Source organism: Pezoporus wallicus, unplaced genomic scaffold, assembly GCF_028554395.1.
Source record: "Pezoporus wallicus isolate ANWC-B61680 ecotype Strahan unplaced genomic scaffold, APGP_CSIRO_Pwel_v1 contig_6217, whole genome shotgun sequence".
Classification (NCBI taxonomy): Eukaryota; Metazoa; Chordata; class Aves; order Psittaciformes; family Psittacidae; genus Pezoporus; species Pezoporus wallicus.
The window spans coordinates 1,226,725-1,248,185 of record NW_026637336.1 but is presented as its reverse complement, the minus strand read 5'-3'; the positions used below and the strand labels follow the sequence as shown (position 1 = coordinate 1,248,185).

The window sequence follows — 21,461 nt, the reverse complement described above, 5'->3', positions numbered from 1 at the left end:
AGAAAAGGGTCAGGGGCTTTATGGTGTCCTCCTGGGTTTTCAGTGCTATGTGACAGTATCTGTGATAAACACTGGTGGTCCCCTCGTGTGGCATCAGGGATGCTTGGTGAGCAGGAAGAGGAGCAAGCCCAGACCCCGGAGCTGGGTCATGGCAGCAGGACTTGGGCTACTTGAAGTCTCAGGTGCCTCCAGAGGTGCAAGACCCCACAATACAGGGTTGTGCTTTGGGTCTGGCAGCTCTGCTCCAGTGATGGGATCTGCCTTGCTTGTTTTGTGCCATTTTCAGCTAATCCTTGTTTAAACCTCTGCAGGCCCTCGGGCTGGACCTTGGCACTCAGTAAACCCTGTCAGCAGGACATCAGCATGTCTTTATGTACGTGTCGTGCCAAGTGCCAGCCTCTATCTGTGTTGTGACAGACACTTGTGTCTGGTCCTGCTGAACAGGGATCACTCGGATAATTCCTAACAGAGCTCACCTGGAGCATTGTGTGCAGTTCTGGTGTCCTCAAGATAAAAAGGACATGGAACTGTTGGAACAAGTCCAGAGAAGGGCCACGAGGACGATCAGGGGCTGGAGCACCTCCTGTATGAAGACAGGGTGAGAAAGTTGGGGCTGTTCAGCCTGGAGAAGAGAAGCTGCGTGGAGACCTCAGAGCAGCCTTCCAGTGCCTGAAGGGGGCCTATAGGGATGCTGGAGAGGGACTCTTCATTAGGGACTGGAGTGACAGGACAAGGGGTGATGGGTTAAAACTTAAACAGGGGAAGTTTAGATTGGATATAAGGAAGAAATTCTTTCCTGTTAGGGTGCTGAGGAACTGGAATGGGTTGCCCAGGGAGGTTGTGAATGCTCCATCCCTGGCAGTGTTCAAGACCAGGTTGGACGAAGCCTTGGGTGAGATGGTTTAGTGTGAGGTGTCCCTGGCCATGGCAGGAGGACTGGAACTGGATGATCTTAAGGTCCTTTCCAACCCTAACTATTCTGATTCTACGTTTGCAGACAAAAGGTGATGAACAGCACAAATAACAGCACAAAAGGTTGGTGTGCTCTGCAGCAATCCCGTTGCTGAAGATGGCTGGTGTTTTGTTGTGTCATTCTTGTGCCAGTGCCCACTCCTTGCCCTACTGAATGAAGAGCAAAATGTCTCTAATTCCTCCAAGCCCTGCCCAAGTGTGAAAACCTTTCCTGTACCAAGAGGCAATGATGTACATAAAGGATGCTACCCGCATCTCCAGAGGAGTGCGTTGGCTCAAGAGGGGTATATAAAGTACATTGGCATTTATTAGCTGAGCAGACAGTGAAATCTTGGTAAGCTCTCATCATCCAGGAAGTCCCAGTCTGGAAACAAGTAAATAGACCCCACTCTCCAAAATCCATGGAGACTGTCCCTGGGAATCACTTTGATGACTAACTTCTGCAAAAGGCAACCAGACAAAGAATAGGAATAACACCATTTTAAAGGTGTTTTGCAACAAACAGCACCTATTCTCAATTCCTGAGGAAGGGCGAGTCTCCGGTGTGTTCTGGTACCTCTGGCTTCCTCTCCCTTTTGAAGTATTAGGCTAGGAGCTGATTTTAAGCAAGTTAAATTCTTAGTCAGAATGGTGGGGTTGCTCGTGGGGAAGATGGGATGCTTGCAGGCTAAACTCATGTGGTTTATGCTCTATAGATCATCTATTTAGATATTGCTTTTTGATTTTCCTCATGATGGATGATGCTCATCTCAGGACTGGGAATATTCCATTCTCCCCATTCTCTCTGCACTGGTCATAAGGGAGTCCTGGAAAATCCATTGTGCTCTTTGCTTTTTTAGGAGCCTTGTGGGAAAACCCCAAACATCGGATACATTCCCTGTGAGTCACTTGGCAGCAAGAGCAAAGCCGGGAGGAAGAAATGAGGGAAAGAGGGGAATCAGTGCATGGGGGTGACCTTGAGAGCTGACTCAGAATGTGCTATTTCAAGTGCTTCCAAAGAGCAAACCCTCAGCTGTTATCACCCGTTACTCCATGGCTGGAGCACGTGGCGTTTAAAAGCCCGTTCATGAAAGTCTGTTAATAAAGTTACTTACAAACTGCAGCCCGCACAGGTCACAAGCACCGAGATGTGCCTGACTGGCAACACGAGGACAAAGCAGGTCTGAGACTGCAAATCTACTCGGAGATAAGACATATTTACTTGAATGAATTCGCCTTCTTAAAGGCTGTGTGCACCAGAGACACCAGAACGCTGACTCTCCTCCCTTATGCACCACCCAGCCAGAAGATGCGCAGCTCCCAGGTACCCCTGAACCCCTTCCTTTCACCCTCAAAGCCCCCCTGTACCAGCAAGAACAAAACTGCTCATCCCTAAATCTGTTGCTGATCTGGGCTAAGCAGTTTCCTGTAGTATCAGCAAATACTTCTGCTTTTGTAAAGCCGTGCTTCCCTCTGTAACGGGGTGCCAGCGGGACCAGGAATTCTTTGGATCGAGGAATGTGCTGGTTGGCAGGAGGAACAAAGCAAGTGCTCACCCAGAAGGGCAAAACAGGACTAATGCTTTTGTCTGCTGGGCACAGAAGTCAAGCCAACATTTTCTTCTTGCCCTTAGAGAGGTGCCTTTGGATGCTGCTTTAAACAGCAAACATGGGTATCAATCATTAGTGAGGAATGTGTTCAGTAACAGCCGTGTGCTGGGTTGCATCCTCGTACCTTAGAGCAGCTCCAGTGCCTAAAGGGGCTCCAGGAAAGCTGGAGAGGAGCTTTGGACAAGGGCCTGTAGGGACAGGCCAAGGGGAATGGCTTTAACCTGCCTGAGGGGAGACTGAGATGAGCTCTTAGGCAGAAGCTCTTCCCTGTGAGGGTGCTGAGGCGCTGGCACAGGGTGCCCAGAGAAGCTGTGGCTGCCCCATCCCTGGCAGTGTTCAAGGGCAGGTTGGACACAGGGGCTTGGAGCAAGCTGCTCTAGTGGAAGGGGTCCCTGCCTGTGGCAGGGGTTGGAGCTGGAGGAGCTTTGAGGTCCCTTCCAACCCAAACCAGGGATTCTGTGATAGAAAACAGAATCTTCAAGCCTGAAGCACTTCTGTGGTTGCAGTCTCTCAACAGACCCTGCCCAGTGCCCCATAATGTCAGGCTCTCCCTTAACTTGACAGGGCAGCTGCTGTTCTTCCAAGGCTCTGGAAACAGGCCAGCTATGACATGTTCCTGAGATCAGTTAGCTGCAGGGCGTATTTCTTACTGCTGCCATAAGCAATTTGATAAAGCCTCCTTCCTCCCACTCCAGAGTTAACCCGCCCAGCTGTAGCCGAACACCTTAGCTGCAATAATACCGCATTCCTTAGGGATTGTGCCTATTTGCTTCGTTAAAATGTGCTTCAATCAGTTGTTTCATGAAAAGAAACACTTCTGTTGAATTTGTCGTGTTTGCTGAGCCAACATGAGTAATACTAGATCAGAGAATCCCAGGATGGTTTGTGTTGAAGGGACCTCAAAGCTCATGGAGCTCCAACCCCTGCCACGGGCAGGGACCCCTTCCACTAGAGCAGCTTGCTCCAAGCCCCTGTGTCCAACCTGGCCTTGAACTGAAGAAACCATGGATTTCCATTTGCACTGTTCTACTGTCCTTAGCTCCAGACCTACAGGAAAAGTTGACACTGTTGGGTTGGGTTTGGTTTCCCCCATTTGAGACCACTGGAGCCATCTAAGCATTTCCATGCTTGCTTATAACTTTACCTCAAGATCAAGTTTTTCCTTCAGACAACTACAGACACAGCATCGGCCTTATCTTACACCAAATGGCATGTGCATCTTCTATCCACCGTGTGCAGGGAGGTGGCAGGGGTTCAGGGGATCCCTTTCCATTTGTGTGTGGGAAGGTGGGACCTGTCACCTCCTTTGCCCTTTGAAAAAGCAGTCAAGGCAGCGCTAAGCCTGCTTTTAAATCCTAGAATCACCTAGGTTGGAAAAGCCCTTTCAGCTCCTCCAGTCCAACCCTTACCCCAGCAGTGCTGAGGCCACCTCTGCCCCATGGCACTGAGGCCTCGTCTCCACGGTGAGTGAACCCTTGCAGGGCCGGTGACTGCAGCCCTGCCCTGGGCAGCCTGTTCCAATGCCTGAGCACCCTCTGGGGCAGGAATTGTTCCTCAGCTCCATCTAAACCTGCCCTGGGGCAGCTTGAGGCCGGTTCCTCTTGTCCCATCCCTACGTCAGATGTTGAGCAGCATCTGTGAAGGGGCCACGGGCAGGTGCTGGTTGCGACTGCACTCACGGGAAGCAGAGGAGAAAACCCCACCATGTATTTAGCAGGGAGCCAATGCTGCAAGCGATCTCCTGCAGCACCAGATGTGGTTATCACGACTGTCTCGACACAAAGCTCTCAGTGCTGCTGGGGTCATGGCGGGTGACTCTGCCCTGCCCCAGCTCCCCACTACATGTGCAGGTCTGGTGGGTGTTCAGGTACCCACCTCCAGCTGCCTGTGCCAGGGGGTGCATTTGCTGCACCTGAGGAGGATGAGGATCCACCAGATCCTGGGATTTCCAGGAAGGCCCAAAGTGATCAACAAGGATGCTGTGAGGGCTGGAGCAGCTCTGCTCCGGAGCCAGGCTGAGAGAGCTGGGCTGGGTCAGCTGGAGAAGGCTCCTGAAGGGGAGACCTGAGAGCAGCTCCAGTGCCTGAAGGGGCTGCAGGAAAGCTTGAGAGGGGCTTGGGACAAGGGATGCAGGGGCAGGAGCTTTAAGGACCCTTCCAACCCAAACCAGGCTGGGGCTCTGTGATCCCCACATCGTGCCGGGGCAGATCAGCCCTGAAGGAGCAGGGATGGCGCTGAGCCGTGCACGCTGCTCGGACGGGGACAACCCCCGTGAGGGCCGGGCAGCCGCCATGGCGTGGGGGCCGTCCCCGCGCCGCTGCAGGCCGCGGCCATGTTGAGGGCGGGGAGCGCGGTGGGCGCGGAGGCGGCGCCGGGGGCCGCTGCGGGGCGCGGTGCCTCCCGCTCCTCGTCGCCCGCCGCCGCCGCCGCCGCTCCTCCTCGCCGCCTGCAGCCGCCGCCGCCTCCGGCGGCCGCCCCGCTCCATGGCGACCCCCAGCCCCTGCATCGTGGTGAGTGCGGCGGCCGCGGCCTCCCTCCCCCTGCTCCTCCGCGGGAAGCCGGCCCGCTGCACCGGGGCTCCGCATGAGCGGTGCCCGCAGCACTGCCGCTGCAGGGTCCCTCCTGCTCCCCTAAACCTGGCCATCCCCGAGGCATGGCGGCCCGGCCGGCGCGTCCCTCAGCGGCGGGAGCCGCGGCCCCGCCGAGTCACCTTGAGAGGATCCCGGCGCCGGGCCCGCGGCTCCTTCCCGAGGCTCTTTCCCTCTCCCGAGCGGGGCCGGGGCCGCCGCTGGGGCCGGGTGGAGGGGAGCAGCGAGGGCACGGCGGCGGGAGCCGGCTCGGCGGTGAAGGTGAAGGAACTTCCCGGCAGGTCGGAGCGCGGCGCGGCTCAACTTCCTATTCCTGTTGCTCTCCGCAGCGCGCTGGGAGGGAGCCGGGCTGCCCGTGGCTCCCTTAGGGGCTGGCGTTTGGGTGCGTGCCCGCAGGGAGAGCGTTTTCGTTGCGTTATTGCCCTGCGTGCTGCGGTTCTTGGGGGTTGTTTGGGTGTTTGACAAAGCCGGTGCCGACGTGTGGTGCCCGGTGGCTGAGGGCTGTGCATCCCTGCCGGCAGTGACAGACCTGCGGGAAGGGCCCCTTCCTTGCCGAATGCAGGGAGGAAAGTTTAGGAGACACGCTGGGTATAACGGTGGGTCTGGACCGCTGGGAAACGCCGTGTGTTTTGGGAGCTCCCAGCCCGCTCTGGACTGCAGGGACCCTGGTGAGGGGCTCGGTGCTTGGGGAGCTCAGAGAGAGCCTGTTTTGGATGGGAGGGTGAAGTAGACATGAAGTTCCCCATTAGGTGATCCACAGGCCCGTGTAAACAGGTCGCCGGGCAGGTAAGTGCTTCCTTAGGCACTGAAATGATTGTGCCCTGCAAGAGCAGCAGTAGCCAGAACGGGTGCTTAAAATGCCTGCCCTAGTGAACTGCCAGTGATGAGCTTCGGCTTTCCCTGTGGGATTCTCATCTTCGTTTTACATCGACTGGCATTCGGCTGCAAAACCAGAGTGAAGCAACTGAAAAACACATTGTCATTTTCAGGTTGTAATAGGGTTAAGGCCATTCTTGATGCTGCATTTGGTATAATGACACGCAAACACTAATTCCTTGTCCTAATTACTGTGCGCTTGCTAATGTTGCAGGCTGTTTCCTACAGGGAATTTGCCCATGTGGAACAGGTTGCTGAAGGAGGGCTTGTATTTCAGATTCGGAAGGATCCTGAGCCTCCACAGTTTGCACATGGTGGTCTGAGGACGCTTGTTTCACAGCAGCAGGACCTGGCGTGCTCCTGAAGCTGTTTTGTGTTCTGTTGTGGGGATTCGGACAATGTCCATGTCTAAACCTCTGCTCGCTTACTTGCAGATGCAGGTTTTGTGTTACACTGGGAAAATCCAAGGTGCAGAAAGCTCCTTGGTTGTTTTTGAATGGATCATTTTTAAAGCAATCTAGCAGAACTGTGGGTTCTGTGAGGTTACGTTTTACACTGCGTTCAGTGCAGTGACAATTCCATAGGGAGGGAATTACAGTGATCCTGATGGGAGCAATGAGTTTGGTAGTTCATGAAAGCAGTTTCTCACCACAGACTTGCTGTAAGGCTTGGTAAAAATCTCACCTTGTTTCCGTTTCAGATTGGCGATGATGAGCAAGGTTACGACCTGGACTTGTTCTGCATACCTAAACATTATGCAGATGATCTGGAAAAAGTCTATATTCCTCATGGGCTCATCATGGACAGGTTGGTTTGACTTCACACAGCGCACTGCTCCAGCTGATTCCCTCATGCTGGAATAAACAATCTTCCAGGGATAGTTTTTGCTGCCTGGTGCCTGTCTAAATAGATTTCATTTAGAGACCAAGAAGTCCCAGTGCTGAGTAGCTGGTGTTTGGCTGGTTAAGAGTTTGTACATTTGCAGTTATGCTGTTGTTTGGAAATCTGACATGAAATTTTGGGGAATATTGCAATCTGTGGCTTTCTTTCCGGTGTTTCTTTGATCTTTTACCTCCTTAAAACCCAGTTAGACAACGTTGTGCCGGTTCAGTCTGAAAACAACCACAGCCTCTTGAGTTTCCATTGGATATTATTAAGAGAAAATTATTAATCACATCACCTTAGACTTTCTCATGTCTGTGTGGTAGATAAGTAATATCCACCTTCCTCCTGCCTTCTGGGATAGACATTGGCTCCTACAGGTATCAGCCTGTCACTCCTGTGGTTGCCAGAATGTATGATGTGCTGTGGAAGACCTTCCTGGAGATCTTGTGAACGGGAATGCATCTAGATCCTGTGTGGTCCTGGTTGATTAGATACAAACCTTCTTATAATTACTGCTTTTAAATACTATAAAAGCTTTATGCTGCAAGTCCATATAAAGGAAAAAATTGGACAAAGTACATGTTATTAAGTAATGGACTTAAAGCAATCGTAGGCTTTCTCTGGCACACAACAAATACATACTGTGCTTCTAAAAGAAATTACAGGGTAAATTTAGAAACAGTGATTGCGGAGGAGCAGTGCAGTGTTCTCTTGCTCTGCTTCCTTGGTATTGTGTCTTGCAGAATGCCAGTGTCTTGCTGGCGTTCTGACTTGGCAAATACACTCTGTAGTTTACAGTTTGAGGGTTTCCTTGCTCCCCAGGATAGTGAGGGCTGCTGCCCTTTGGGTTGTGTTAGCTTATGCTGCTCTTTGCATGAAGCTGAACCTGTCTCTGGAAGGAGCAAACACATCTTCATGTCACATACCCAGCGTGAAACAGCTTCAGAGTGTTAAGTTTTGCCTTGGCTGAGTGTGATGTATGAAAGCAAAGGCATTTGGCAGCACTGCTGTTAGATTAACCTTGAAAAGCAGAACTTGTGTTGACCAATAATGTGTAAAAGTAACCAAAGTGGTAGGCAATTATTGCTGAGCACAACGTGTTTCCCAGTTTGCTGCTCTAAGTGAGCAGATGCAGGGTGTTGTGAGAGCTGACTCTCTCTTGGTTTTGTACAGGACGGAGAGACTGGCACGAGAAATTATGAAGGGCATGGGAGGACACCACATCGTAGCACTCTGCGTACTCAAAGGTGGCTATAAATTCTTTGCTGATTTATTAGACTACATCAAAGCACTGAACAGAAACAGTGACAAATCGATCCCCATGACTGTCGACTTCATTAGGTTGAAGAGTTACTGTGTAAGTATCTCTGCAGTGCTGTGCTGTTTCTATATGAATATGACTAACTTCAAATTACTAGCAGTCACGGTTTAATATTGTTACTGCCAGAATGTGCTAATATTAAATAATTAAGGGAATTAAGAGTCACAAGTTAATTTACTCTTTTTCTACTTTATTAGATAACCTGTTTTCTTTTGGACCTTTATCTCCGCAGCCCAGTAGAATCATGCAGGGCACAGAGACCCTTTCCATGGTCTTTACTTGTTTAACAGTTTCCTCTCCGTGCACTACTCCATCTCTAAAGCTCTGAATCTAGAATAACACAGAGATTTCTCCCACAATTACAGTTATAAAAACTTAATTCTAGGGATTTTTGTGTGGTTTAGACATCATTCATTGAACAAGAAAACTTGAAAGCTGCAAAAAACAGTTCTGCCCCAGTTCCCTATCTCACCCTTTGTTTGGCTCAACCAAACAATGAATAAAATAAACTGTATTTGTCCTTGAGGAAATAGTATATTCATAAATGTAGATTTATGATTGGTGGCTTGACCTTTTCAAGACTAGCCATAGGTTGCTTTGAGTTTGCATTTTTGGAGAAGGATTTGTTTTCATTCTGAGCACAAGGTTTTAACTTCATGGGGAAATGGAACTTTCTGTAACCTGAGGTCATGTGTGAGTTTTATAGGAGGAAGCACGAGGTTATGTTGGGCAGGTCAAAGGAAGAAGCAAGTGTATGTCGGTACTGTGTGCTTCCTGGCTTAGCAGCAGCCTGGACTCATGTTGAGGATGGTATTTATAGTTTGTTCCACCTGTGGCATGGAAATAATTCCATTTGATTTGTTTCTGTTTAGTGTTGGAATGAATTGTTTTATAAGGGTCTGCTGTGAGCTCTCTCTCAGCAGCCCTGCATTCAAGTCAGTGCTGTAGTTTATTTGCTGCAGTTGTAGATGAGTGCCTGTGCCAGTAGAAAAAAACAGAGATTACTAAATTGGAAACTCAGCTTCATCCTTCATTTCATTAAACTGTGCAACCAGAGAAGGAGTTATTGCTGACTGTTATTTGGACAGTTATTTGGACTGTCAGAGAACCTCATCGGTTCAGGACTGCTGTTGAGCTGTCTGCTAACATGTCATGGTGGAGCCCAGAACTGCGTGGGGCTTTGGGCTGGTCTGTTTGCAAGCCCAGCAGCCCTGGTGCCTGAGGCATGTACACTGCTGGGCCATGCAGGGCTTCCCTGGAGACCATGCTCATGTTGGTTGAGCACGAGGCAGCGATTTAGCTATGCTCTTTAATGAGAAGGCAAGGCTGGGCAGAAGGGTTCGTGCCAGCTTTGGTTGTATCTCACCAGGCACTCCCTGTGCTTCTGCACTGTATTTAAGTTGGAAGGGAACGCTTCCAATCACTTACTTAGCTTGTTTAAAAAGGCAACATAAAGACTGCACCCTTTCACTCTCTCTACTTGCTAACGTGGAAAAAACTAGTGGAGAAATGGCTTGAAACACCTGGAGAAAACCCTCCGTTAAAAAGCAAGGCTGCCTTATTACATGCATGTTCTTTTTGCTCATACTGGTGTGGGCATGCTTTGGTTAATTTCTTTATTGCTACTGCTAGCTGCTTTCCTCTATTACTCCACTACAGTGCCTTGATATCAATAGGGGACTGAGGGGCGAAGTAAGTTTTAAGGAAATTAAAAGCCTGTTTTTGTAATAGAAAAGAATAGAGGAAAAGTGGAGGAATTTAGGCAGAAAGCTGTCTAAGCAGAATGTTTTCCTTGAGGTGTTGGCTTCCGGGTTTTGAGTTCTGTCAGCCAATTCTATAAAAGAATGTTTTCTTGTCCTAGATGAGTGAGGAGCTCCTGTTACCTATTGCCTCCACTACAGCATTTATGAGTATTTAATTTCTGTGGATTCTCTTAGGTGGTTATTAATATCCAGACATATGTCCTTTAGATTGCATAACTTGATAGACCAGGTAAAATTGTCCTAACACGAGCTGTATGTAACAGATTGACTGGGTCTTCCATCATTAATAGAGTCCAAATGCTGTATCTGCTCTGTCGTTCTTAATCTGTGCTTTACTAGATGGAAGCATCTATGTTTAATGAGGAGAAAACCATCACAAACTGCCATGGACAGTTGAAAGTGAAGCTAGCTCGTTGTTGCTGTCTTTGGATGTGGTTACTAGATCACATTGCCTGCCTTTACACACTGGATAAAAGATGTTAAAAATACCCTGGGCACATAAACAAAGCAGCTGAACTTCTGTAACGGTTCTGAAATGGGTATAATTGAGGTTCTATTCTTGTTTCAAAGTGATCATTTAATATTTACAAGCATATGGGTTTTTTTTGTGTTGCATTGCAAAGTTCCTACTGGTCTGCACCCAAAAATAATTCTCTCAGAATACTGACGTGAGCAAGCTGTGATTAAACTTTGCTCGGAACTCCAGCTTTTCCAAGCCCTTACAGATGAATTCTGATGATCTGGCAAGCTGTTAAGAAAGGGGAAGATGGTGGTTGTGAACAGCCCCAGAGCTTGGTATCCCTGACAAACAGTCAGTTTTGTTTGTGCTGCAGGAAGAATGGCTTTTCCCCAGTCTCCTGTGTTTCAGCTTGGAAATGAGCAAACGTTGCTTATGTAGTCATGAAGGGCAGTCAAAAGACGAGGGATGTGTTGCTCTGTCACTTGGGGAAATAGGGTTTGCCAGTGGAGGACATGCTAAACTCTGGTCAGGCTGATCACAGTGGGTTCCTGAGAGATCTCGGGTAATCAAGCCTTGGAGCAAATGCCATAAGGATCCTACAGTGCCTTTTTAAAAGGTGAACTTGGAATCGCTTGAGTCAGGAGTTACAGTCTTGGTAAGCATTATTGTTTTCCCGTTGTGACAAGGGGGGAGGCAGTGAAAAGAGATTCAAACATAAAACTCTGATGTGTTAAACCACAGAGCATTAAAGCTTTACCAGTCCTGACATCAGAAATAATGCACCTGAAGGTAATTGAAACACTGCTTAATCATTAAAGAAAGTTCTTTCCAGTGGAAATTTGGTTGCAACCAGTGTCAGGAATTCTTTAACTGATTTGTTTTATCCTTTCATTGCTCAGGAACTCAGCCCCTGCATAGGAATGGAGGTTTATGTGCTAATGCAGATTTATGTTGCTGTTAGAAGTGTAGCAATTGGTATGGTTTGTGGTGGGAAGGAGCAGGAAAGGTTTTGATGGTTAGGTTGGTTTTCCTCTGCTCATCATCATACTTCGGCATGCCTAAGCCAAAGGTTTACAGTAACCTGCAGTTCTGTGATGTCTTGTTTGAGCATAGTGTGTTGCTTTGTAGCCAGACACATTATCAGGAACCTGATCCTGTGCATTTGTTGAGGAGTACGAGTCATCTCTGCCCATAAATTAATGGAAAACTACCTGTCATATCTGCTGTATTGTTATTTTGTAAGGAATGATGATTTTTTTACATGCTTCCATGGAAGGAGAATGAAATCCCTGTTAGCGTAGGAATAGATAAGAGAGAATCCTGTAACATAAGGCAAAGCTTAAAGAAGATAATGTTAAGATAGGGTGAACACAGGAAATGTCCTTTAGCTTTATGAGTACAGTGCTCAACTAAATCACGTTTGTGGTCGACGCAGGCAGTATCTCAGGCATTCAGTAGCAGTGCGTGTATCTGCTAGGTCAAGCAGCACCATCTGGGACGTCTTTGTTTTGGGACTTTCTCAGTGCAGTGAGGTTGCTGCTGTTCAGTTGAGTTATTGTTTGCATTGTTACAGAAGCACTGACAGTGCTTGTCAAAGTCTTTAATCTGAAATACCACCTTTTAATTTCACTTGCAGTTTCTTAGCTAGTAGACGCTTTTGGTGCCGTTTCTTGCAAGCATTAACATTCGCTGGTTATGTACTTTGCAGGTTTGATATTTACTGGAATAAAAACCCCAATTACTTTAATTCTGGTAATGCTAATGCTCACCCTTTTCTTTCTTAGAATGATCAGTCAACTGGAGATATAAAAGTCATTGGTGGAGATGACCTCTCAACCTTGACTGGAAAGGTATGGCTCTTTGTTTAAATCCAAACCAAGCCACAAGAATGCACGTACCTGCATGGTGTTTTAAGGCTGCTCTTTTACTGTGTGAAGAAAACAGAGTTAAATGAAAACTAATGAGTTTCATTTAAATATTTGCCACTGTATATAGGGGAGTGGATAAGCCCCACCACAGCTGTGAGTTTAGTCTGAACCTAACTAAACCCCATTCAGCATCAGCAAAGTTTTATGAGATTTTTCTGCAATGCCTTTAGAAGAATGCTCTTGTGGGGGTTGTTGTCTGCAAACTGCCTTTAAAAGACAGCAGCTTTATTTATTTGCTGTAGTGGTGTTTCACTGAAACAGGGAGGGGAATTCATGTTGTTAAGATGTGTAATCTGCAGCCCAGGGTACCAACGGAGACTCCTGTTACAGTCAGTGAGAAGGAAATGGGAGAATGTAAACTGGGAATCTGCTGTTCTCCAGTGACTCCGTGGAGATCACTGAGCCAGATATCTGGGGTTAAAGCATCACTGCCTCCTGCTCAGTCAGAATATGTTACCTTACCCTTCTCCTTACACATGTGATGTCTAAGGCAGGTATGTCACAGTTCAACATAAAGGATGTAGGTAACAACAGACACGTACATGTCTCTAGTGTGACATTCTGCTTTAGAGGAATACGAATGGTGTAGACTCTGTTTTATCTCATTTGCATATGTTTAGAATTCTCAAAGTCTGAATAATTTAAAGACCATTTTGTGCTCAGCATGAGACGTTGAGGAGAATCTCATTGCCAGCTAATGGTTATTGGAGCATCAGATTTGTTAACTACATAGAATTCACTGTTACGTGTGTAAACCAACGTAAGTGATGGTGGTACAACTATTTAAGTGCAATTAAAATTAGTAAGTTCGAGATTAATATATATAAAGAATTGTATATTCTCTGAATGTTAATGGAGTTTTCTTATTTCTCTTTTTCCTCCCACCAGAATGTTTTGATCGTAGAAGTAAGTATCATGTTCTCATGTGTGGCTGCGAAAAGAGTTCTAATTGAAGTTGTTCTTAAGCCAGAAAACCTACAGTTTCTGGTTTCAAGGCTTCTAGCTTCTGATTCCAGGCCTGAATTTTGCAAGTGGGCTCTGAATTTGCCATTATTCGTGCTTTGAATGTTCCAGTTGCATTCAACTGCTAAATTTAGCAAGGAAAATATCCATGTAAAATTGTTCACATTTGCTTTCAGTTTTCTGGGATTCTGGCAATTCTAAACTGCCTTTTGTTGTTTAGTTTTAGAAAGTAGCCTGATCAGGTGGTGTTAAAGCATGTTATTGTTCTGTGTTTATAAAGCAGCAAGCTAGAAATTAAACTGCAAGGCTAGAAAGATGTTCCTTGAAGGAATATCCTAAAATACATGAGAAACACGTCTGAGCCCAATGTCCCTGTGTGTAGCTTGTTTAGACAATGGTGCCACAGAGAACAGTAATTCTCCGTGAGCATCTTGCAGTGGCTAAATTCCTATTCCTCTGTTTTGTCATGGTGCTTTGGGTGATACCAGGTACAGTACACCTCAGTTTGGTTGCCTAGTTGCTTAATTCTTGCTCTCATACCTCTCTCTTGATGGGCAGAGTTACTTATATGGCTTTGACAGGGCTGTTCTGCAGTAAGATTGCCAATTTCAGGATAGGGAAGCAGCAAATGTGGATGTACAGCCTAATAATGTCTTCATGCCCCAAATAATGGAAATGGCTTGTTTGTAAGCAAAGAAACAGCTATGGCAACTGCTTCAGCAGCCAAAAGGAAGGATGTTTCCTCTCATACAATGTGGTTTTAAGGACGTTTTGTTGTTGGGGTTTTCTTTGAGAAGGTTATATTATTCCACAGGAAGCACAGTCAGTTCCAAAACTCCTACCAAAATAGTATGTATACAGCAGTCATCTCTGTGAGCACTGGTGTCCTTTGAAGTATATTTTGCTTCAGATAGGCAGATGCATTTAATTACATATCCTCTCAATTGCAGATGAATGTATGTCTTTAAAGCTCCAGACAGTTAACTAGGTTAGTTTCTCATGTCTTCAGTGAATCATTACCCCATGACTTGTCTCAGACACTGTCAAATACGAACCCTTTACAGATCACTGTTTTACCTGTCAAACAATACAAATGCACATTTATTGGGGGTTTAATATCTTATGCTCCAGAGCACCAGGCTTTCCTAGATTTCAACCCTTTAATGTGCAAAAGAAGCTGATCAAAATGGAGATTCACCTCCAGTGTACAGATAATCGCATGACAAATGCCCAGTAATAAGCTCTGTTTTACAGTGTGGAAGTAGCTACATCTGTTTATTCCCCACCTTCTGTTTTTATCTGTGTATCTGTATGCCTTTAACTTCTCTTGAGTTTATAACCCTGATTGAAAGCATTACTTGTGAAAGGTGGTATGGCTGCTTTGTTTGATATTTTAATTGGGAGTCATGGGAAAACAAGCTGAAACCAGGACATTGCTGCTTCTGTGTTATCTGCCTCCTTCACTTCAAACAGCCTTGATTCCAGGCCAGGGTATGGACTGTTCCTCTAAAGACAGTGTTATTATTTCAGTCCAGATGAGGAGTCCGTTTCTGATCCTCACTTGTAAGCCATATACTCTGTTTTTCTGCCTATCTGTGCAGTGGATGGGATAAAAGCAGTGTGTGTGTCAAAATCCCTTTTTAGCGCGTTTGAGTGTAGACTTCAGAACTGCACCCAGATATTGCCAGTGCAATTTCTCCAGCTGTTTCTTGGATCTGGGGTGTAAATTGCACTCCTTTTTCTTTCATTGCAATAACGGGTTGTTCTGCTTGTTTTCCCTTTGCTGTAACTGAGCTCAGCACAAGACTAATGTTACTCTTATCATGTTCAAATTAAACATTGTTTGTCTAATAGCTGCAAGGAGCACAAGCCATAAAATCTCCAAAAGGAGCCAAGAATGTCATAGTTCAGTAACTGCTTTCAAAGTCACAGTTATCCCCAATTAAGAACTATTGTTAATGTGTGTGATCACTTGACTGAGCATAGTTGCATAAGCACAGCGTGGTGTTACGTGTCACATATATTTGATCGCAGATAGGGTTTTGGCATATTTGGATGCTGTTGGGGATGACCAGTTTCTGTGATAGGAACTTGAAAATGCTTCTCTGACGTGGTTACTATTCTTTCTTATGTGAGGTTTTTTTATTCTCAGGATATAATTGATACTGGTAAAACAATGAAGACATTGCTGTCTCTACTTAAGCAATACAATCCAAAGATGGTGAAGGTAGCCAGGTAAGTTTTCCGTGATGATTGTTTGTGCTGTATTTCACATTAAGAAGGATACACAGTGTTTAAGGAAAAGACTGCATAATACATTTCCATGGGGGAGAAAAGGGTGGGAACACTTCTGCAGGAGTCCTATATGATATGGTCTGTTGAAGTTCAGTATATGAACTCCAAAAGCATTTCTGCTTATTATGAGAAGATATGTTTAAGGCTGGCCCTTTCCAGTCTTGCTGCTGGAGGAATTTCAGTGCTTCAGAAGGGAATAGCTTGTGTATGCCTGCTATGTGGAATCATAGAATGATTTGTGTTGGGAGGGACCTTAAAGCTCATCCAGTTCCAACCCACTGTCACAGGCAAGGACACCTTCCACTAGAGCAGGTTGGTCCAAGCCCTGTCCAGCCTGGCCTACAAAATGCCATGTCTTTCCTTATATTATGGTGAGATTTGGGGGATTTTACCACTTAAGCCCACATTAGGTTTAGAAAGATATGGAAGAATTTGAATCTTTTGTACTTAAAAATGCCCTCTGGAGTTGGTAAAGTTATTTTCAACACACATTTAGTTCATAAGTGTGGCCCTTTACTAGAAAAGGAGGTAAAAAAATCAGTGGTTGTCACTCCCATATATGCAATACCTATTCAGACATACTTGTTTCTGCTTGTGGTGTCCCTGTGCGATAGAAACCTTTTTTAGTTTGCCTTTAATGGTAGAATTAAATCAGTTTGCACACTTAACAGCATTGTTTGTGTAGTGTGCATGGGGCAGCTGAGCTTTAGAGGTCATTCTGTGACAGTCACCCAGCCATGTGCTCTTCCAGGCTTTCCGATGTACTTGGATCCATTAGTTTTGAAGCAGTTTGTAATTAAATAACGTGCAAAGAACATGAAATGTTGAGGATAAAATTAGGTTATTGACCAATGTCAACATTCTTCCTACTTCCTTTTTAAAACTGCATCTTTTGCACTACTATGCTGTGGGTGTGCATTTCACAAGAAAAGCATAGTGAGTGCTGGGGATTAGAGATAAAGCAGAGCTGTGAGTGATATCTAATCAGTTGTGTTGCCATAACAATGTCAAAGCAGTCATTAGACAAGGAGAACAGCTCTTCCTGCTGATAATCTGGAGGTGACCTGCTGAAGGTGAGGTGCTTGAGGGTTTCTCTCTGGCTGGATTAGGTGTGCCAAACTTTAAGTGTTTGTCACTGACGAGTGCCCTCACACTGCAGCGTACAGCATGAATATAGGTAGTATGAGCAGAGTCCAGTTTCCTGTTGTTTGAACCTCTTGCAGCAATTTGGGTCTGTTCAAGACCTGAGCAGGCAAACGTGATCATTCTAGATAGTTCTGAGTGTAATGTTCTCAGTCACTTCACTTGCCTCTCTTTTTCTTTTTCCCCTCCTCCTCCTTGGCAATTAAGCAGCTGTAGCAGGGAGATGTGAATTAATGCTGATGTGATTTGGGGGTTTCTTTGCTCCAATCTGAGACCAATTCTCATGACTAGAAGTTTCAGAACTGTTTAAAATGGAAACTGACTCTGACACCTTCAGGGGTGAGCCGGGAGAGAAGGAGCTCCGTGCTTAATGCACAAAGCTAAGATGACCTCTGTTTCTGCTCATCTATTGGCCACCTTTTCTTTTCCTCCTAAAGCCTCTGTATCTCACAGACAGACAGATGTCAGGCTTGGGGGGTCCTCTTCTGAGGGTTGGAAGTGCTCAACTGAATAAAGAGCAAATCAGACTAAACTAGCAAGGCATTTCTGTCTGCTCCAGTACCCCCAGCTCTGTATCTCCATGCTTTTTACACCTCTGACTTAATTCTGGAAGGACCATCAGAATCAATTACATTTTCTTCATGGAGTTAGTAGTACTGACAGTAAAAAGCAGGTGAGGACTTACTGCATCGGTGCACTGCACTGAAGCAGCTGAACTTTTGTTTTGTAATACTGATGCCTTTGAAAAGAGCTCAGTTGCTCTGGCGAGATCCCAAGTTGTCACCTCCTTAGCTCTAAGATAAATTGCACCTGAAGTTCCTAACACCCTTTTCACAATGACAATCCATCCAGCTCCATATCTCCTGGCCCCTTTCTCGCAGACCTGTTAGTTACCCTTTAGGCTGTGAACCTTTTGTGCTTTGAGAAAGTTTTGCTTTTGTCCTTAGGATTTGTTGCACCTGCAAATAACAGCTTGAAATATGTGTAGTGGTGGTTTCCTTTCTGCCTACAAAGACCCAGATTCGGCTTGCTTGTCATCAAAATGGATGTGGTTCTTTTCTGTTTCAGTTTTATATTGGTTTTCTTTGACAGTTTGTTGGTAAAAAGAACTCCTCGAAGCGTGGGATATCGGCCAGACTGTAAGTGACCTTTTGACAACCATTACTCATTTTTAAGCAGATGTCAATGTATTGTGTACCCTTTTGCTCTTACTTTGACAGAATTAATCTGGATTTGATCTCATGCTTTTTATTTTTCCTTCCCCTTAACTTTCTGTGACATTTTACTGTATGAAAAGCAAACTTTGGTATTTTGGTCTGAGTTACACCCTTTTCATGGGTAAATCCTCCCAGCTCGGTTGTAGTCAAATTGCTTTGGTCAGCAGAACCTGCTGGATACACCTTTGACACTTGGAAGTGATTTGAGTGCCTACACCTAGTTACCTCATGCTGTTTGGGTGTCCCCAGTGATGTAGGAGGACCACGTGGGGTAGCAGGTCTGATAAAGGTTTACTGTGATAAGATGCCTAAATTGGCAGAAACCAGGTTATGTCTGGCCATCTGAATTACTCTCTTCTTGTCTTCTCCTGTCTGTCCCAAGGCCATAAAGAAAGGAACAGGATCCACAGCAGTGATACCAGAGTGACAGCTCCTTGGGAAGGGCTTTGTGTTGTAACCCTGTTCCAGAGGCTAAATTCCTGTTAATCTGAACCACGTACTTTCACTGCGGGAGTGGAGTGAATTTAGCAGCAGAATCACATCCTCTTCCTCCTTCTTTCCCGGGTTGTAAGATACTCTGGAGCTGAAGATTTTCAGTGCCTTAAAGCTTGACTGAGGTGCTCCCCTCAGTCAAGGATGCCCCTCATTGCTGAGATCTTATTATTGGCTTAGCTGGGTTAATGGTCTGCTTCTGAGCATCTTGCAGCAGCTGCCTTATTTTGCCATCTGTGCACAGAGGCAACCTGTTCAGTGCAGGACATGGGAGCTCTGAAAGAAGAGACGACAAGGCTGGGCCTCTGTGTTGTGAGGCCAAGCAGACAGTAAACATCACCTTCATGTTTCCACAAGTGCACACAGCCTTTTCTTTGACCTGTACAATTCATCTCTGTTTTCCTTATAGAGGAAAGCACACGGCTTCCCTGTGCTGAGGAGCCTTTCAGAACAACCCAAACTACCTGTTTCTGTAACCTGCGAGTGACTCCATAGAGAGCAGAGTGCTCTTTGCTCTTTACTATTTATACCAGGGAATAAGCATCTAAGATGTGCTTTAGCAGTCATAGTATATTCCTACATGTCAGGCCATTGCCTGCAAGTTGCAAGAGCAGCCTCCATGCAGGCAGTTTCTGAAGGGTGAAGGGTTGGTTTCCCTGCAGTTACTCTGGGTTTGATACTCACATTATCCCATGCTCCCTCTCCCAGCCTTTCACAGAAAGTCCTATTGGACTTGAGCATCCTTAGTTTTGAAGGAGCTGACGGCTGAACCTTCCTTTTCATCATGCCTGCGGGTACCTCTCGTGCACCATGCTGCTGTGTGGGAGCCAATAAATGCCTCCATTTAATTTTGCTTTAGTTGTTAAACTAAATCAGCAAAGTCAATTAGACTTTTAAAAGAGCTCAAATGTTAACTGAGGGTACTTGAGTGGAAGAAATGAAATGAGTGGGGATGCTTATATCTCTATAGCATTCCACACTGCCTCTGTTAAAAAGGTTCAGTGAACTCTAGGAAGTGCTTTTCTAACATGATGGTGCCTTATGGTCTTTTTCAGTTGTTGGCTTTGAAGTGCCAGACAAATTTGTTGTGGGATACGCCCTCGATTACAATGAATACTTCAGAGATTTGAACGTAAGTCATTTCTTCTGTATGTTTTTGTGCATTCAAAAGCGGGGAGGAGGAAGGAAGGGAACGCTCCTCACATCACCCTCCCTTCTCCCTAAATCGTGCCTCTTGTGCAAACGTTCCATTGGGGATGCAGCGATGAGAGCAAATCCTGGAGCAGCACGAGAGCGTTTTGGAGCTCTTAGGAAACCAGAAGCTGTTTTGCTGCACGCAGAATTGAGGCGACCCATCTCCTGTGAGCTCTGAAATAAGTCTGTGGAAGTTTCTGAGGTTACCCGGTGTCTACAGCAAATAAGCGCATTGGTTTGGTTATGTTAGACCTTGGATGTTAAAAGGGGTTCAGCTTCAATTCTAAGTCGTTAGTTCTTCATCTGGGTCTCACTCAGCAGACTTTGGGTGGGACAGTGAGGGGGAGGAGAAAAAAGGCAATGTTGAGATTTTTAGGCAAAAAAAGGCTCGATGTGTTCTGCATAAGCAGCATCACAAGTGGCTTTTGCACTGAAACGTGTAGCGTGCTTGTGCTCCTCTCAGAAGCACGTTACTGAAAATGCATGTGAACCACTGGTCTCTTACATGACTTTTCTGACTTTGTTTTCTTTCAGCACATCTGTGTGATCAGCGAGACGGGGAAGCAGAAGTACAAGGCATGAAAGCACAGTTGGAGTGCTGTGTGTGGCAACAGAGCTTTCACAGGTTTTGTTTACTGAGTCCCATCTTTCACAGGCTTCAACTCTGGAACACCAGCTAAACTCGTAGAATGCCCCCATTGTCCTGTGCTTGCTATAATTTATTGCATGTACAATATAAGAGCTCGTCTTGTTCATTTGTATCTTAGAGATGGAAACAACTAGTGCAATTCTGCACTCCTGATTTTGATTTGCACTATGACTCTACCGACTATTGCTGCCCCTGGTTGGGTTGTGCTGTTTGTGAGCTCCAGAGTCTAACTCTTGCAGTGGTAAATTGCTTAAACCTCATCAACCCAGAACTGAAATAGTTCCAAGTACTGTAAATGTCAAACATTTTATGATAGGGAAGTCTATGAGTAATATTTTTAAAAGCTGTAATTTAAGTTTTATATTTTAATGCACAAAATGTGATTAATGGATCGTTGCACCTTTGGGTGTTAGAAAGCATGAGGAGCAGCCAGTTACAGTATCTGTACTCTCCAAGGAGCTCGCTCAGATCTCCTGGAGTTGCCTTACTGCTGTAAAGGAAAGCCTGGGTGAAAAATGTCCTTTTGGTTTTGTAGTTTTCTTCCTTTTTTAAGGAGCTGGAGTGACAAAGCAGAATGTTTAAGTTCTCAGTCTAGTGGAGCTGCCTGTTTCTGTTAGAGGTTTCTTTTGTCTTTCCAAATATCCATCAGTCAGTGGAATTGCCTTTGAAATTTAAACGATTTTAATATATTTGTGGGGAAAAAAAAAAGGTATTGTAATGTTTTACTTTCTAAGATCTGCAAAACAAAGTACTTTAAATAAAGGCTGTCTCTTTAAAATAAGCCCCATCCATCGATGCCCCTCATTCTGTGTATTAAAGTGCTCTGACATTTTCCTCTCAGTGAGGTTTTTCCTGAGTGTTTCTGTCAGTGGAGGCAAACTCTGCGTAGAGCCTTTGGGTGTTGTTGTCCTGTCTATAAGAGAGATGATAAAAGTGCTGGGGGAAAACACTGAAACACTTGCATGTTCCGTAACCAGACTGGATGTCAGAGATGGTTTAAGCACTGTCCTTCAGAGTGGAGATTATGTGGTCATGAAACACACACACACATGTAAAAAATCCAAATACAACCATTTTCTAAGTCCCTGTGGCAGGGGGTTGGAACTGGATGAGCTTAAATGTCCCT

At 45.7% G+C, this 21,461-nt stretch overlaps 1 protein-coding gene across 1 annotated transcript; it reads left to right on the top strand.

Moving 5' to 3' along the window:
- The first annotated feature begins 4,901 nt into the window (after nt 1-4,901).
- Nucleotides 4,902-21,116, top strand: HPRT1 (hypoxanthine phosphoribosyltransferase 1). The gene is made up of 9 exons (XM_057404895.1): nt 4,902-5,071; nt 6,726-6,832; nt 8,084-8,267; nt 12,239-12,304; nt 13,271-13,288; nt 15,498-15,580; nt 17,876-17,922; nt 19,548-19,624; nt 20,221-21,116. The coding sequence occupies exons 1-9, from the start codon at nt 5,045-5,047 to the stop codon at nt 20,266-20,268; spliced, it is 657 nt and encodes a 218-aa protein (XP_057260878.1). The 5' UTR covers nt 4,902-5,044; the 3' UTR covers nt 20,269-21,116.
- Nucleotides 21,117-21,461: the final 345 nt, after the last annotated feature.